Here is a 15,245-nt window from a genome sequence, read left to right as displayed (position 1 = left end):
GTGTATCCGTGTGTGTCTCTGCACACAGTGCAGAGACTTAATCCGCATACACACAGCGTCTGGAAGCTGCGATTCTGCGGAGGTGTGATGGATGAGCTGACGCTGTGAACCCCCTGAACAGGGCTCAGGAGGCACCCCGCCAACCCATCCGTCATGCCCCCTTCTCCAGAGGACGCCCAGGAGCACCTCTGAAGGGCGCAGGTTGGCGACCTCATTCATTATAAACTTAACACAAGCAACCAAATTTACCGGAGAAGCAAAAATTACGGTGAAACTTATAAGAGTTTCCTCCGTTTAGATATATTTTTATGCCACTTTGTGAAGCTGAAACTATAGGCAGTTAAAGACAAATCTGACAGAATCACTTTCAGGCCACTGGAAAAAAAAGGGAACTGATAGGAACTGAGTATTAGAAGGAACTTAGCGAAACTCAGAATAAGATAGGAAAAGGGAACTGGAATTTGTCCAGAGCAAAAGTGTGACTGCAGCCGCAGCCCAGGAGGGACGGGTCTGCCTCCTTAGCCCCCTCTCCTGCGGTGTGCTCTCCCACCAGCACCTTTGCACCCCTGCCCGCACTTTGGTGATGCCCACGCTGATGACCAGTGTTTCAGCGGGGATCACGGGGGCGGCCGGCTGGGGTCACACACGGCCCAGCCTCATGGGCTCTAGTCGCCGACCTGTCTGAGGCAGACAGGAAGGGCCCCTCGATCCCTGGAAGGTAACGGAGCTCTTACTGCCTTCCTTGGAGTCGCTGCAGACGGTTATGGTTCCGCCTGGGATCTGACCTCAAGGAGGACACCTGCCGGGGGACTGTCACCCCATCACAGCAAGGTGGGGGGAGACAGCTGAGAAATTCCAGTCTGCAAACGAGGGATCTAAGCGTCGGGCTTCGCCGCGCGCCCCGGGCCGGCTCAGCTCGGCTCTCCCCGCCCCCTGGCTCCCTGAGAGAAGTGCCCAGGTCTCCTGTCCCCTGGGGCAGGTCGTGCAGGGGCCGCGCCCCTCCGGAGGGCGCGGGAACATGGCCGCCGGGGATCTGCCCCCCTGCAGCCCAGGACGCAGGAGCTCTGCTTACCTTCTGTGCGAGTTCCTGTTGCTATTTACATGCCCTCGCCCTGTGCAGCCCGGAGTAGGACACTTGAGAACATTTTCATGCATGGCAAGAACTTGACAAGGAGAGGCAGAGAAAACAGCCCAGCGTTAAAACACAGAAATGGTCCCAACACAAGAATATGCAATCATTTTAACAAAGGCTGGGTTAGTTCACAACAGACAGTCCTACACACGTCTGTGATGGGCATGGGCAGGGAAACACATGTAGGAAGAAAAAGAAGGTTGTCTCCACCTGACTCTGACTGGCATGCAAAGCGGGGTGTGCTGGGCGGGAGCTGTGGACCGGGGAAGCGGGAGCACGAACTGCTCCCAGTGGGCTAGGAAAGCAAGGGCCTCCCCGCGGAACTCCCAGCCGTGAGCGCGGAACAGTGATTAGCCGTGTAACAGCACGTCGACCGGTGGTTTTAAAGACATGCCTCTGCTTTGGAAGCACGCGGTGTTAGGAAGGTGTGGTGGTCATGGGCAAACAGACAGCCCGAACCTGATTTTTAGATGAAGATAATTAGATGATGACTCTCCGTCTAGGAACTGGGTACCTTCTGATTTATTCTATGAGGGAGGGAGGGAGGAAGTGCTCTGCGGGCCCCCACGTAAGACCCGGTGGGAGACGGAAGGCGTGGTCCGTAGGGCAGGGAAGCTACTGCCCACTGCCCAGAGACCGCATTCAAATTTCCCCGCCATGGTCATGGGCCTGGACTGTCTCCTGTCTTTCCCTTTCTGGTCCTCAGAGACCACTCGCTGCTCTGGACTGTGGGGACAGCTGGGGGGTGAGCAGTGCTGCTGGGTCAAGAGAGCCGACCCCCAGCACGGGCCCCAGCCCAGCGGTCTCCGAGCTCCACAGCACAAGCTGTAGCGAGGCTGCTGGACCTTCCCTGCGGCGAGGGTCACCTGGCAGCAGGTGACCACGATCTGCCCGAGCTCATTATGTAATTGTTATTTCCTACAGTTTCTCTCATCTCCAGAACAACCTCCCTCTTTCCCCTGAAACCTCCCTCCTATTTCCTCCCCATGTGGCCCTTACACCTGCTCTCCTCAGCCCTGGCCAGGTTCATTTTGGTTTCATCTTTTCAGCGGTCACAGCTGCATCGTCCGTGCAGGTGGTCGATGCCCCATCTGTGGAGAGCTGATCCGGGGCTCGCTCTGTGCTGGGACCCGGCTGGAGTGGGCTTGGGGTCTCCTCTCCGGGGGACCCTCCCTCCCCTCCTCAGTCTGCGCTCTGACCTGCCCACCCTCTTCCTTCAGGGAATGACCCTTCCTTCCCCATCCTTTCCTGACACGCTATCATCTTCTTATCACACCACACAGGCCTCCCCTCAAATTAACATACATCGTTCCTTTCCTTTTATGCTAAACTCGTCAACTATTAAGACTCCCCCGGGGATGGCACGCGGCTTCCGTGCTCGCCTGCGGCGTGGACCGCCCTGTCCTGCCGACTCCCACTCGGTCCTCACCCTGGCCGGCCCTGGGACGGGATCTGTGCTGCTCTGTGCCTACACGCTTCCAGCTTCCTCTGCGGCTCACGCCTCTCTCTCAGGTGTCAGCTGTCAGCTTTTCCCAGCAAACCCGCCGCCCTCTGCACCTCCCCCAGTCTGGGCTGCTGCTCAGCCTCCGTCGAGGTCTCCCCTCCAGGCAGTTTCATCCCGTTTCTACGAACGCTGCGGAGGACACACAGGGCCACCTGTATGCCTGGCCTCCTCCAGGTGTCCAGGCCGGCCCTCCAGCACCCTGCGGGAATCTCACACACAACTTCCAGCTTCAGTCGGAAAAATCCAAGTGTTCGTTCCCCTATTGGACGTGGCCCTGGCTTGATGCCCGGTTTATCGCCCTTGCCATGGACCAGGGAGACACCTAGACGTCTTCTCAATCTCCCTCCCTTTCTCCTTCTCATGGCCTGTCCTGCCAACCTGTCTCTGTCCCTCTGCCACTGCCTCCTTTCTGCCCTGGTCTCCCGCGTGGACCGTTACGACGGCTTTTAGAAAATGCCGTGGGTTTTCTCTCTCACGCAGGACCGGCACAAGCGTCGCCCCAGTGAAGTCTGCGGGAGACCACGGTCCCTGATGCCCACAGCAGGGGCTGGAGCTCGGTTACGCTGTGGCCGTGCTGTCTCACGCCCCCTCCTCGGCTGGGTCGGGAGTTCCGGGGGGAGGCCAGAGCTGTGTCTCATCTGTGGTGTGTCCTCTGTGTGTCTAACACAGTATGTTTCAAACTGGGTGCAGGCTACTTTGTGGAATTCAAGTGAACGGAAATGTGAGTAGGGGACAGTAGCCCAGAAAAAGCTAAAAAATAAAAAGTAGAAAAAGAGAGACGTATCTTCTATGGAGTCCTTTAATTCTTTTACATGTTTATGGTCCTATAAAAAATTGCGTATGAGTAAATCTTTAGAAGCGATTTTCTGTGGGTGCTCTGGGAGGTGTCTGTAACTCTGGTGTCAGAGCTGAGTCCCCACGTCACGTGAGCAAAGGTGAGGCGAGGTGTGATCTGACCGGGTCTGCGTGAGCAGGTTCGGGTGCAGCTGGTCAGGACACAGGCCTCGTCTGACTGCATTTAGACGCTTCTTGTGAAAATATGGAGTCAGGAGGATTGCTCAGATGAGAAGGCACTGATGTTCTACTTTGATGTCTCAGAGAGACAGTGCACAAAGAAGCCCTCTCTTCTTCAAACATTACTGCTTGGTCCTAATGCCCTCTTTGTAGATGAGGACAAGAAGTACAGAGCGTGTCACCCGCCCCGCGACACACAGCTTGTTAAGACTGAACTCGAAACGTCAAACCCAGGTCTCCGTGGAGACAGAGGAGCTCAGGGTTGGGACAGAGGTGGGTTTAGGTCTGAGCTCAGTTCTCTGCTCGGACCAGCTCAGAAAGCTCTGAGCATCTTCAGGGCGCTGGGTGCTGTGCTGCTTCCCGGGAGAGGCGGTGACCCTCTGGCCTTCATGTCCCTCATCTGACAACAGGGCCAATACCCCCTGCAGGGTTTATTGGGATTAGATGGGTGCCAGCCAGCGGGGTGCCCGGCCGCAGGGGGTGCTGGGGCAGAAGCTGCTGTGGGTGAAGCGAGCTACCCCTGCTCATGTAACACACGGGCGCGGCCCCTCTCCAATCCGCTGTGGCCGCAACGCTGCGCCTTTGCCCACAAGGCGGTTCTGAGAAACATGGCTTTACTGTGGCCAGGGGCCACTTGCAAACCTGGAGCCACAGTAGCTTCTACAAATACGTCACCTGAAAGCACTCTGCTAAAGCTGTTTCCTAAGCTACGAGCTTTTCTCTGTACTTCCAAGGCTGACCGTTGTGATGGGGAAGCAACGTCACCACTCAGCTGGTCACTGTCACAAACAAGCCGAGCTATGACATATCCCCCCCATAGAAACCGTGTCTCACGGAATGAGGAAAATCCCTACCGCCTTAGACTTGAAGTCAGGATCCGACACAGAGCCATTTCTGAAAATGTGCCTTTCTTCTGAGCCATCCATCCTAACTCTACCTAAATAGTTGGCATACCTTATATGCCGAGAGAAAGATAAACAAGAAAAAGGGCTCATCATTTCAGTTCTGAAAGAAATTTAGTTGTCTCCATAGGTCAAGTGCATATTCTCAGAACTTAACTAATTAAAACGGGTGTGTAAGGTCCGAACCCACCCAAGTTAAACCCTCTTACTTAAGATCTTATTGTGTAGAAATGTCGGGACAACATGAAATAGATTTTATGAGTAAAATGCAGTAACACGTAAGTACTGGTTCGCGGAAGTGGAGAAATTCAGATAACTGTGGGCAAGAGACGTCTCGAGGCCATTTGCCTCAGGGATTCAAAGCCGTGTAGTGCTGCATGGATGGCTCAGAGACTATCTAAATTCAGTTCTACAATTTGAGAGGAGAAAAGGAGAGAAGTGACTGGCTTGGGGGTCACAGAGCAAGTTAGAAATGAAGTAAGGACCAGAGCCCCGGCCGGCTGCTCGGGGCCCGAGCTGCAGAAAGCAACACTGGATGGTGAGCCTGGGTCCTGGGGCAGGTCTACGGGGACCACGCCGAGGAAATGCTGGAGGCTGCGGGGTGGGTAGAGCCCTGGTCCTGGCTGAGCTGCCCTCCCGGACAAGGAGGGGACACCTAAGTCAGGTTGCACTGACCAGAGATGGAAATGACAGAGGCGAGGATGCAGAAACGAGTCACAGGTGTGCGCGCTCCAGGGCGCTGGTGAAACACGGACTTACTTTCTGGAGGGACCCTATCTTTGTGCGGGCATCCGGACAGACTGCGGTGATGTGGATAAAGCCCGGTTACGTGGCCCGTTCCATCGCACCCGGGGGTGGGGCACTTGCTCTCTTTCTTTTCTGCTCTCGAGGGATCTAAAAGCGACAACAGGTGTCAATAGAATGAATTTTTTACCAGCTGAAGACAAATGTGAAAATTTAACAACCGAAGAGACCTCGATCAATAAAGAAACAAAGCAGGTGTCGGGGACAGACTGTGACATCCGTGGGTAGTTCTTTGGTTTGGGGTGAATTTTTAACCTTAAACGATGTAATCATGAATCATAACATATTTTACTTTCGACACTAAAGAGAAAAAGGCTCTCCCTACCTGAACTCTTGATTAATTGTTTCCCGTGTGTTACATGATAAGCCGTTGCTCAAAGAAATCAACATAAATAATGATGAGACAGTGACCTTCTCAGAGAACAAAATGTTTCCGTGATCCTTCAGCAACTGCTTCGTGACATCCAACCAGGAAACGTAATGCCATTTAAGCTCTTGAGCAGAGCTTCTTTCTTCCTGAGCGCTCTGATTGCATGTGCCACTAGTCGCACAGTTTTACCTGTGCTGACACTTCTCCTGCAACACTGTCCTTAGCACGCCAATTCAGCGCTTTTCTCAAGACCAGCTGAACTCTCAGAAGGCACTGCAAGCAAATGACCGAAATGGTGGAAGTCCCACCTGACAGAGGTGATGGGCAATCAAAAATGTTTCAGAAGCTGCTGGAGCAATAATTTGTTTTGATCTCCTCGTCTGTACTTGGAACCAGAGGCAGGCTCTGACAGCTGTGCATGCATGCACAAAACTAAGAGGCGATGCTTCTAGGCAGCCCGTGGGCTCTGCAGTGCCAGTCGGGGAGGAGCAGAGCAGACGTCTGGTCAAAACTCGAATGGCACATGCCAGAAATGCAATGGCCTTGCTAACAAAATTATTTCTACATCCAGAACTGACCACAGTTCATAAATGTGCAGAAAATAACTCCCCAAACCCAGACCAAATAGTCCCAGGAGAGTGTGCAACACTAGTTTTGAGCCCGTTTTCAAAGCCAGGTGCACAGATGATCGATAGATGGCAGTTCCTAGGAGTTTGGCCCAGGGATGCTATGGTTAAAATTTCTTTAAGGCTTTAATATTTTTATAGTGATATCTCATTAATCAGGCCAATCATGATCACTGGAAAATAGATGTTTTCCTTTTGGCGAAGAATTCATTTTATATCAAGAAAAAAGATTGGTTTAAAAATTTTGGAACTTTTATGGGCTTTTTTCTCAAGTCATTCATGTGAACTTGAAACAGACAAAGGACTCACAGGCATATATAAAGACTTTTATGTTTATATAAAAACCCCTCCTTTTATTTTTAGCTAACATTCTATTCTCTGAAATGTGTCTTTAAGGTCCTGGAACCTCTTAAACCGGTGATGGCGTTGAGGGTAGTGTCCTAGATATAACAATGGGCTGCTTCCCACCATTATTTATAGATAATCATCTCTGAAGACAAATCTAAACCTATGCTGTGGTGACTTCATTTCTAAATATCTTATTGGAGCTTCTCTTACACGTGCAACCGAAAAGCTCAGCATCTTATTGCCTTTTGAGTAATTTCATAATAATAGCGGTACAACTGAATGAAGGCAAATGTAAAGTAGTAAGTGCGCAGTAACAGTTCCAAGGAAAATATTAGTTAAGGTCATAAACTAGAGATATAATTTAAAACCACAGACTAGATATAAAGGACTTTTAAAGGATAAACGTAAGCTCTACTAGTGACCATTAAGCGACTCTTTTTCACGAGTATGTTTACAGTTTCCTAACAAATTATATTATTTCACGATTTCGAAAGTGTTCTGAAGTTAAGCGCAGATTTGTGCAAACGCCGTGTGGCTCCGTCTACTGCAGTTTTGGAAACACCAAGTGTGTACTCTCCTCTCGATGCCTGCGTCCTGGTGGAGGCGTGTCTCCTCTGCCTTCACCAACACCCCCAACCCCCTTGCTTTCTCCCTTCTTGCAATCCCAGTTCATCTTGAAAGCAAATCTTGGAACAAACGTTAAACAACCAAGCAAGCAAACAGGCCAATGATTCAACCAAAAACCCTGCAACGATGTCTAGAGAAAACTGTGTGCTGTGTTTAGGCTGCACCCTTCCTCCCTTTCCGTCAGCTGCTTGAGGAGAAGAAAGACAGAGGACGTTGTGTGATGAACTTGTTTTTTTTAAATATCTTTGGGTCGCTCCACGCAGCATGTGGGATCTTTGTTCCCTGACCAGGGATTGAACCTGCACCCTCTGCACTGGAAGCTCAGATTCTTAACCACTGGACCGCCAGGGAAGTCCCTGTGATGAACTTCTTTTGTTTCAGCTCAAGCTTTTGGAAAGGTTACTCATTTATAATTTAAATCAGTTTGAGAAGATTGTGTATGAATGAGAATTGGTGTGAGTGTTCTCTCCACGTTTAATAAAATACCAGAGAAGCTGACAATAGATTGGTGATGTGCTATGTGCCTGTGTTGGTAAGAGAGCACATAGCTTTTTTTTTTTTTTTTTTTTAATAAGGAGGGCATTCAGCTCTTTGCCCCATTTTGCTGTCCTTGCTTGGCTTTATTTATTTGGTTTTGAATATAACTACGGACGTCTTCAAAAGAAATTTGGAAGTGATGTGGACCACACTGATAAGACATGGTGACTCACTTTGATCAGAGGAGGAAGATCTGGAAAAACTGGGGAGAGGCAGAAATCAGTGCTTTCCGACTCATCTGGAAAGTCCAAATCCCCAACCCTTCCCCCATTTCGGGGGAAAGAAGCACATCCTGGTTTGGGGCTTTTACTGTTTGTTGCTATGCTGTCCCCATTTATTCAGGGGAAGCAAGTGATTTGAATTCCACTTCTTGCCAAAAACAGAATAAAAGAAAATAACAAGAATAACAAAACAAAATGGGTCAAAATCTACAGCAAGCTGGTGGGTTGAAAGGAACCACAGAGACCAAAGAAGGCACGGCAGCGTCGGGTCCACGTGAGCCCGCATGTTTCCTCAGTAAGTAAAGCGCTGCTTTCTCATGCCCAGACTCAGTCCTGAAATGCACCCTGCAGAATCCCAAACAGAACGCTACCACATTTGTCCACCTGAGCCAGCCCATGAGAAAGGACACTATTTCTTCCGAAAAGTGTCTAGTTCCTATGTGAGTCTCCAATATCCAGCTAAAGATATCCAATATCCAGCTAAAGATGTGAGTCTCCAATATCCAGCTAAAGATTTCTAAGAGATTGCACTCTAGTTATAGACACACAAGCTGCGTCTCCTGGTCTCGGCAACACCCAAAGCAAGCTTGATGCCTCACTCCGTGGCCTTTCACACATGAGCCTTCCTCAGTCTGGCCTGCACCTGCTTTACTGAAACGATGGCCAGCACCCACGCACCGGCCACATCCAGAACCCGACGGGCCTCTGGCTAAGGTTCATCTCCACCTGGGGTTTGGTTAGAGCGAAGCCCAAGGTGCCCCTGGAGGCACGTGCACACATGGAGAGGAGAATACACACCTGTGTAACCGCAGAAGAAGGAGGTTCTGATCCTTTGATGTTTCCGTAGCAACGGATTCTCAAACCAGATTCTTGAACCTCATTCTAAGGAAACTCAATATTAATCAGAAATGGAACAATATACAAAACAGAAAAACATTTTGGTACTAATATGGAAGAATTTAGGGAATCACCAATTTCACCCTTGAAGGTGCTTCTCACTTAGTTCTGAGAGTCTCGTAATTGAAATATTCACAAGGTCCTACACGAGGTCAAATGATCATCCACCTCGTATTGAAAGAGGATGCAGCCGTTACTGGAAGCATGAAGTCAATCATTCAGGGTGGAAACATACGTATTAGGTGTAGGGGCTCCGTATGCATGTGGTTGAATTTACAGATCTATGCAAACACGTGCCCACAAAGTTCACAGGTGGAAACCTGGTTGGAACTATCACAGTGCCTGGTTTCGAGTGTCTCCCGATAAAGCAAGCACCATAACTGTTTCCATGATGGAATGGAACAGTGAGGGGGTGAATACACTAAAGGGATGGTGACTGATCTGCGCCTGGGACACACCAGGCCGTGCGTAGCAAACGGTTCCCATCCTCACTACCTTAAGATAACGAACATGCCGTCACTGCCCTTGTCTTACGCTATCAGTCATCCTGTTACTGTTCAATTTCTGTCAGGGGTGTTTTCTGTGGGGGAGGTTTCATCGATAACTGACATTTGATGATCATTTTATAAATCACGATGCCACCTATTCAATGCAATTTACCCAATACGTGCTTCATCCCTGATGGACTTTTTGTCACATAAACCCCCGCCACTCCACACGGATTGCAGGTCATCTGTAAGAACACAGGCTCACCCTAATGTTTTCCCTCACGTGATGGGCTTGTGCTCTGACCCTATCTTTCCAAGGCATGCGTTTTCCACTGAAACGTCATGTTATCCAGCTGCTTTGTGTATTTCTCAGACAGATATTTCATTTGCTCTTCAGAGACGTAATCACAAAATATAACTCTGGAATCAACTCCAAGAAACATGCGTGCGTGATGTAATGGAGTGGGATGCGCCCCCTGCATTGTAGCCCCTAATATCCCTGACAGCTTTACCCTAGCGCACGCTTTCATGAGGCAACTTACGTTAGGTAGAAATATTACCTTTACCATAGTATGGCTTTTTGACATGGCTGTCACCGGACTTAGGCTTCCTCTCCTCCCCGGGGAGCGGTCGCGGTGACTGGTCCTCGTAGGACCTCAGACTGTCCCTCCTTCCCGCCTCCACCGCCATCTTCTCCCTCATGGCCTTGGCCCGCTCGGTTTCCAGGGCAATGGCTTTCTCCAGGAGGGTCAGGTTGCCCTTGGTCATGTCGAACACCTCCTCCGACCTGTCCGAGTTCACAGAGGTGGCGTCGTCCTCCCTCTCGCGGTACCCATCCTCCTTGACGCAGCTGGAGAAAGTTCTGGGTCTGGGGCTCAGCTGCTCCTCCAGCCTCATCAGATTCATCATGTCCGAGTAGCTGCGGTCGGGCGTCCTTCCTGGGAAGTCGTCGTCCTGGCGGCCGTGTGGGCGGGGGCCGGCACCGGGCTGCGGAGGCCGCTCCTGGGGGCTGCCCTCGCTCAGCTTGCGCGCCAGGTCGAAGCACTGGTTGCGCAGGCACTCCAGGCTGCTCAGACACACCTCCTCGTCGCTCTCCTCCACCAGCTTCTCCGCCAGCCCGTTGTTGGCGGCCTTGCCCAGCGTCGTGTAGTTCAGGCTCCTGCTCTCGGGCGGCGCCAGCGCATCTGCGTAGCCGCGCTCGCCCGCGTGGTCCCCCAGCACCGCGCCGTGGCCCTGGGCCAGCAGCTTCAGCGAGTCCACCGTCTCCCTGACCACGTCGCTGTCCAGGTCCAGGCTGAGCTCGCCCTTCCGGCCGGGGGTCTCGTTCTTGTCGCTGTCGTCCTCCAGGCTGTGGGACGTGTTGCTGTTCATCTCTGACTCGGTCCGCGCCCGGTACGCCGCGTCCTCGGCGATCTTGCCCAGGTTCAGCAGGGACTTGGCCACCAGCTCATCGTAGTTGTCGTACTCGTCGTTATTGTTGTCATCCTTCTCCGCGTCCTGCATTATGCGAGCGCTGTGACAGTTCAGCTGATGGCCTTCTGCAAAGAAAATGAAAAAAAAAAAAAAGGACAAAGAAGAAAAGAAGAGGAAAAAGTGGCTAGAACTTGTAGCTGCAACAGTGCGGACGGCGAGCTCAGGGCACGTGTTACGCCCGGCCCGTCACGTCACAGGACCCGGAGGCCCACCTGCAGGTCCAAGGACAGTGGCAGCAGAAAGAAAACGCGGTGCGCTCACAGCACGGTAGGCCATTAAAACACCTGCTGCAAATGACGAATTTCCTGAATTAATATTCAAAGCAACCACTCTATAGGATAAGTATAATTTTAAAATATTACTTTTCCATTACTTCTAAATGTTCAGCATCACTTCTTTTATTGGCCTTCTTTACCGACAGCCCAACCAGACGCATAATAATTATGCTCATCGTATGACTAGGCTTTCTAAGAGTTCGTGAACTCGTCGCCGACTTGGAAGCAGATGTGCACACCGATAGCTTTTAAACTGTTTTCATGGTGATGCTCTGGTTCTGGAGGGTCCTGCAGGGATGCGCCGACACTGACTCTGGGCGGTCAGTATCAGGAACACACGTTGGGGCTGGGAGTGGTTTTGAATTTTCTACCTTAGTGACAACTTATCGAGATACACTGTGAAGCAAGAGGAATGCCCCAGCCAAAGCTTAGAAGGGAACTCTGATGCGCTGAGGTATCTCAGCAGGTTGGAGAGGGTGGGTGGGGAAAGCACGCAGTGACCAGATGCCCACGAACAGCAGGACTCTGATGACTCGGTGCCGCTGTGACACACTACCCAGCACCCACCCCACAGCCTCGGGAAAACTGTGGTGAGCTGGCGGAAACAACCTGTGAACAAGTGTCATATCCAATCTCAAAAAAGATTTAGGAAAACTCAGTAAAAAAAAGGCCAAGTTAAAAATGACAGGAAACCCCCGTGTTTCATCTGAAATGTATTCCGTTCAACACTAAAGGCATAGCTGGGACGATCTCTCTCCCTTACGTTACGTGACCGCTACCACGTATATTGCAAAATATAGACAATACTAAATGGAGTCTCAGATGGACCCCTCCCCTACTTTAGTTTGCATTTGGTTAACTGCCTGCCATTTTCAAATATACTCTTTGTTTCTATGATTAAATCAACCAGAGTAAGAAGAACTTTTAAAGCTTATTAATGAGGAAATGAGCGTATTGATTCGTAGAAGGTGCCAGCTGGCTCAGAGCTGACTCAGAGCTGACTCAGAGCTGGCTCAGGGCTGACTCAGGGCTGGCTCAGGGCTGACTCAGGGCTGGCTCAGGGCTGGCTCAGGGCTGACTCAGGGCTGGCTCAGGGCTGGCTCAGGGCTTGCTCAGGGCTCCCTCAGGGCTGGCTCAGGGCTGGCTCAGGGCTGGCTCAGGGCTGACTCAGGGCTGGCTCAGGGCTGACTCAGGGCTGGCTCAGGGCTGGCTCAGGGCTGGCTCAGGACTGACTCAGGGATGGCTCAGGGCTGGCTCAGGGCTGACTCAGGGCTGGCTCAGGGCTGGCTCAGGGCTGACTCAGGGCTGGCTCAGGGCTGACTCAGGGCTGGCTCAGGGCTGGCTCAGGGCTGGCTCAGGGCTGACTCAGGGCTGGCTCAGGGCTGGCTCAGGGCTGACTCAGGGCTGGCTCAGGGCTGGCTCAGGGCTGACTCAGGGCTGGCTCAGGGCTGGCTCAGGGCTGACTCAGGGCTGGCTCAGGGCTGACTCAGGGCTGACTCAGGGCTGACTCAGGGCTGGCTCAGGGCTGACTCAGGGCTGGCTCAGGGCTGGCTCAGGGCTGACTCAGGGCTGGCTCAGGGCTGGCTCAGGGCTGACTCAGGGCTGGCTCAGGGCTGGCTCAGAGCTGGCTCAGGGCTGGCTCAGGGCTGACTCAGGGCTGACTCAGGGCTGGCTCAGGGCTGACTCAGGGCTGACTCAGGGCTGGCTCAGGGCTGACTCAGGGCTGACTCAGGGCTGGCTCAGGGCTGGCTCAGGGCTGGCTCAGGGCTGACTCAGGGCTGGCTCAGGGCTGGCTCAGGGCTGACTCAGGGCTGGCTCAGGGCTGGCTCAGGGCTGGCTCAGGGCTGACTCAGGGACCCCGAGTGTTTTCTTCATGGATTTTGTGCTGTCTCCTTGAACAGGCTTTTGTTGGTGAACCGGGTTTGGACATCGGCACATCAATAACAGAGAACAGCGTCCTTGCAACCCACACACAGAACCAGCACAGTTTTGAAATCTAACACATCTCTCCAAACCTCAGCAAGTCAAATGTGCCGTGTATAAGTCAGAGAGCACCACTAATTGCACCAAACAAATATTGTATCTCTTCTGGATAATTCCTAGGAATCAATCTCCTTAGAATAAGGATACGCGTTTTCCCAAAGACCGTCAAGAGGGAGGAAAACAAAACCAGCGAACGCATCAGAAATCCCAGGGAAGTGTTCACCCAACATGCACACCCGACACAGCTCAGGGCTAAGCTCTCAAGACTCAAAGGCACCCCTGCCTTCAGGGGCCCTTGAAAGTGTGACTTGTATTCTCCTCTCAATTTATGCACTTTTGTCTTTACATTCGTGGGCTGATCAGAGAAGCGGCCTCTAGATAACCAGGCTGCGTCACCTCTGCACGAAACTGGCGTTTTGGGGGAACCAGCGCCACTGCACCCACCAAGAACCCACCACCAGATGAACCTACATGTTGTGGTTGAAAACAAGGCACCACGTGCAACCGCTGGAAGCATTTTGCAAGTTGATTCTAGGCAGAAGCCGAGTCAGGTAAGAGGTGGCATTGTCCTGGTTTCCTCCTCGCTCTCTCCCATCACGTGAAGAGCTTGGAGTAGGAGCGGGTCAGGGCAGAGAGGCTATGCCCTGCACCCCGGCATCTAAACCACCGTGAAGGCTGCACGGGAGCCTGATGCTGACGGGGCCCACAGTTTCTGAAGCTCCCCACCTTCTACCACACTTGTCATGTGCATGATTTTCATTAATTCTCCAAATTCAGAATCTCAGGATGAGCTTCCACTCATTTGCCCCAAAGAGGAAGTGGTTTCCCCTCAGCGTCACACAGAACAGGGACGTGGCTCAGCTTTCCAATCATACACTGTTCATGTCTCCACTCCTTGCCAGGTGACCTTATTGCTTTACAAGGAGATTAAAGGAAGGTGGACACGCTTCTTCACACGGCCTCCCGGCCACACAGGCGAGGGAGCCTGTGAACAAGCTGGGGGGTCCTTTCCCTTCTGAAGACCTGGACCCTGCAGGCCGCCCCTTGCTGCGTAGCCACATCAGGGTGACAGTCACGGGGGAACTTATACCTCCTGGTCCAGGCCGGGCCTTTGCTGTTACTGGCTGGGTGACGCTGGCGGCCCGAGCCAGGCCTGAGCCCTCACTGGAACCACGAGAATTCTGTGCCGCATAAAGACCCGCACAGTGAACGAGCCCTGCACGCCTGGTGGCAGGTCTCCGGGGAGGCCGGGCCCACACAGCAGACGTGGAGGACTTTGCGTACTTGTAGGAGAGATCTGGGGACAAGGGACACTGGGTTAGCGTCGGCGGAGCAAGGCTCAGCTCTCCCTCCTGGTCACCAGCTTCCATGCCCCCCGAGGCTGCCGGATGGGGATGTCTGGGGAGACTGCACGAGAGGCTGAAAATCCTGGCAGGTTAATGGACGTTTTCAAGTTATTGGTATTTAACTCTTCCAAAACGCATGTGAGATAAAGTCCAGCCTTAATGATGTGGGCGGATGGAAGGGATCCACCAGGCAGCCTGTCAGCAAGAAGCGTCTAAGCTGCGGCCTCCCGAATTCAAGTCATTCACCGCGAGCTTCTGGAATCCCTCTCCGGTCTTGCGCCTTCAGGCAGTTTACGCCTCTAGCTGTGCCTTTCCTGCGGCTCAGAATGAAATGGCCCGCGTGTGGAAGTTGGCTGCGGGAAACAGGCCAGAGTGTTCTGGGCCAGCCAGGCATTAACAACATAGAACCGACAGTCCACGAACTCAATTGCCAACCCAAAGAGATTCAGGAGTCAGTGGAGGAGTTCTTCCTGTGATCGGTGATCCAGGAAACAGGGAGACTGCACTTGTGATGAGAAAAGGCATTTTACCAGGAAGTTATTTTAAAGTTCAGGCCCACATTCTAAATAAAAGAACACGGCTACTCAGACAGAGGTTTAAGGAGAAGGCCAAGGTGTCTCAGTGTCCTTTTGTTGGTTTTCTATCTCGAGCCTCTTCTCTGGCAAAGCTGTGCGGTAACAGGAGGGAAAGGCACCTGC

General features: G+C 52.2%; 1 protein-coding gene across 5 annotated transcripts in view; it reads right to left on the bottom strand.

The window, feature by feature from the left end:
• MYT1L (myelin transcription factor 1 like) overlaps nucleotides 1-15,245 on the bottom strand; it is a gene marked incomplete at its 5' end in the record, with an annotated part of 137,301 nt that overhangs the window by 84,338 nt on the left and 37,718 nt on the right. For 3 of the 5 annotated variants that reach the window (XM_079941413.1, XM_079941414.1, XM_079941416.1), the window contains 3 exons: nucleotides 1,073-1,163; nucleotides 5,312-5,446; nucleotides 10,031-11,008. In XM_079941413.1, the coding sequence (XP_079797539.1) occupies nucleotides 1,073-1,163; nucleotides 5,312-5,446; nucleotides 10,031-11,008 (1,204 nt within the window). The remainder of the gene's footprint in view (nucleotides 1-1,072; nucleotides 1,164-5,311; nucleotides 5,447-10,030; nucleotides 11,009-15,245) is intronic. The other 2 variants (XM_079941415.1, XM_079941417.1) reach the window with 1 other exon arrangement.

The sequence above is a fragment of the Stenella coeruleoalba genome, assembly GCF_951394435.1.
Source record: "Stenella coeruleoalba genome assembly, chromosome: 13".
Taxonomy (NCBI): Eukaryota; Metazoa; Chordata; class Mammalia; order Artiodactyla; family Delphinidae; genus Stenella; species Stenella coeruleoalba.
This window is presented reverse-complemented; position numbering and strand designations above follow the sequence as displayed.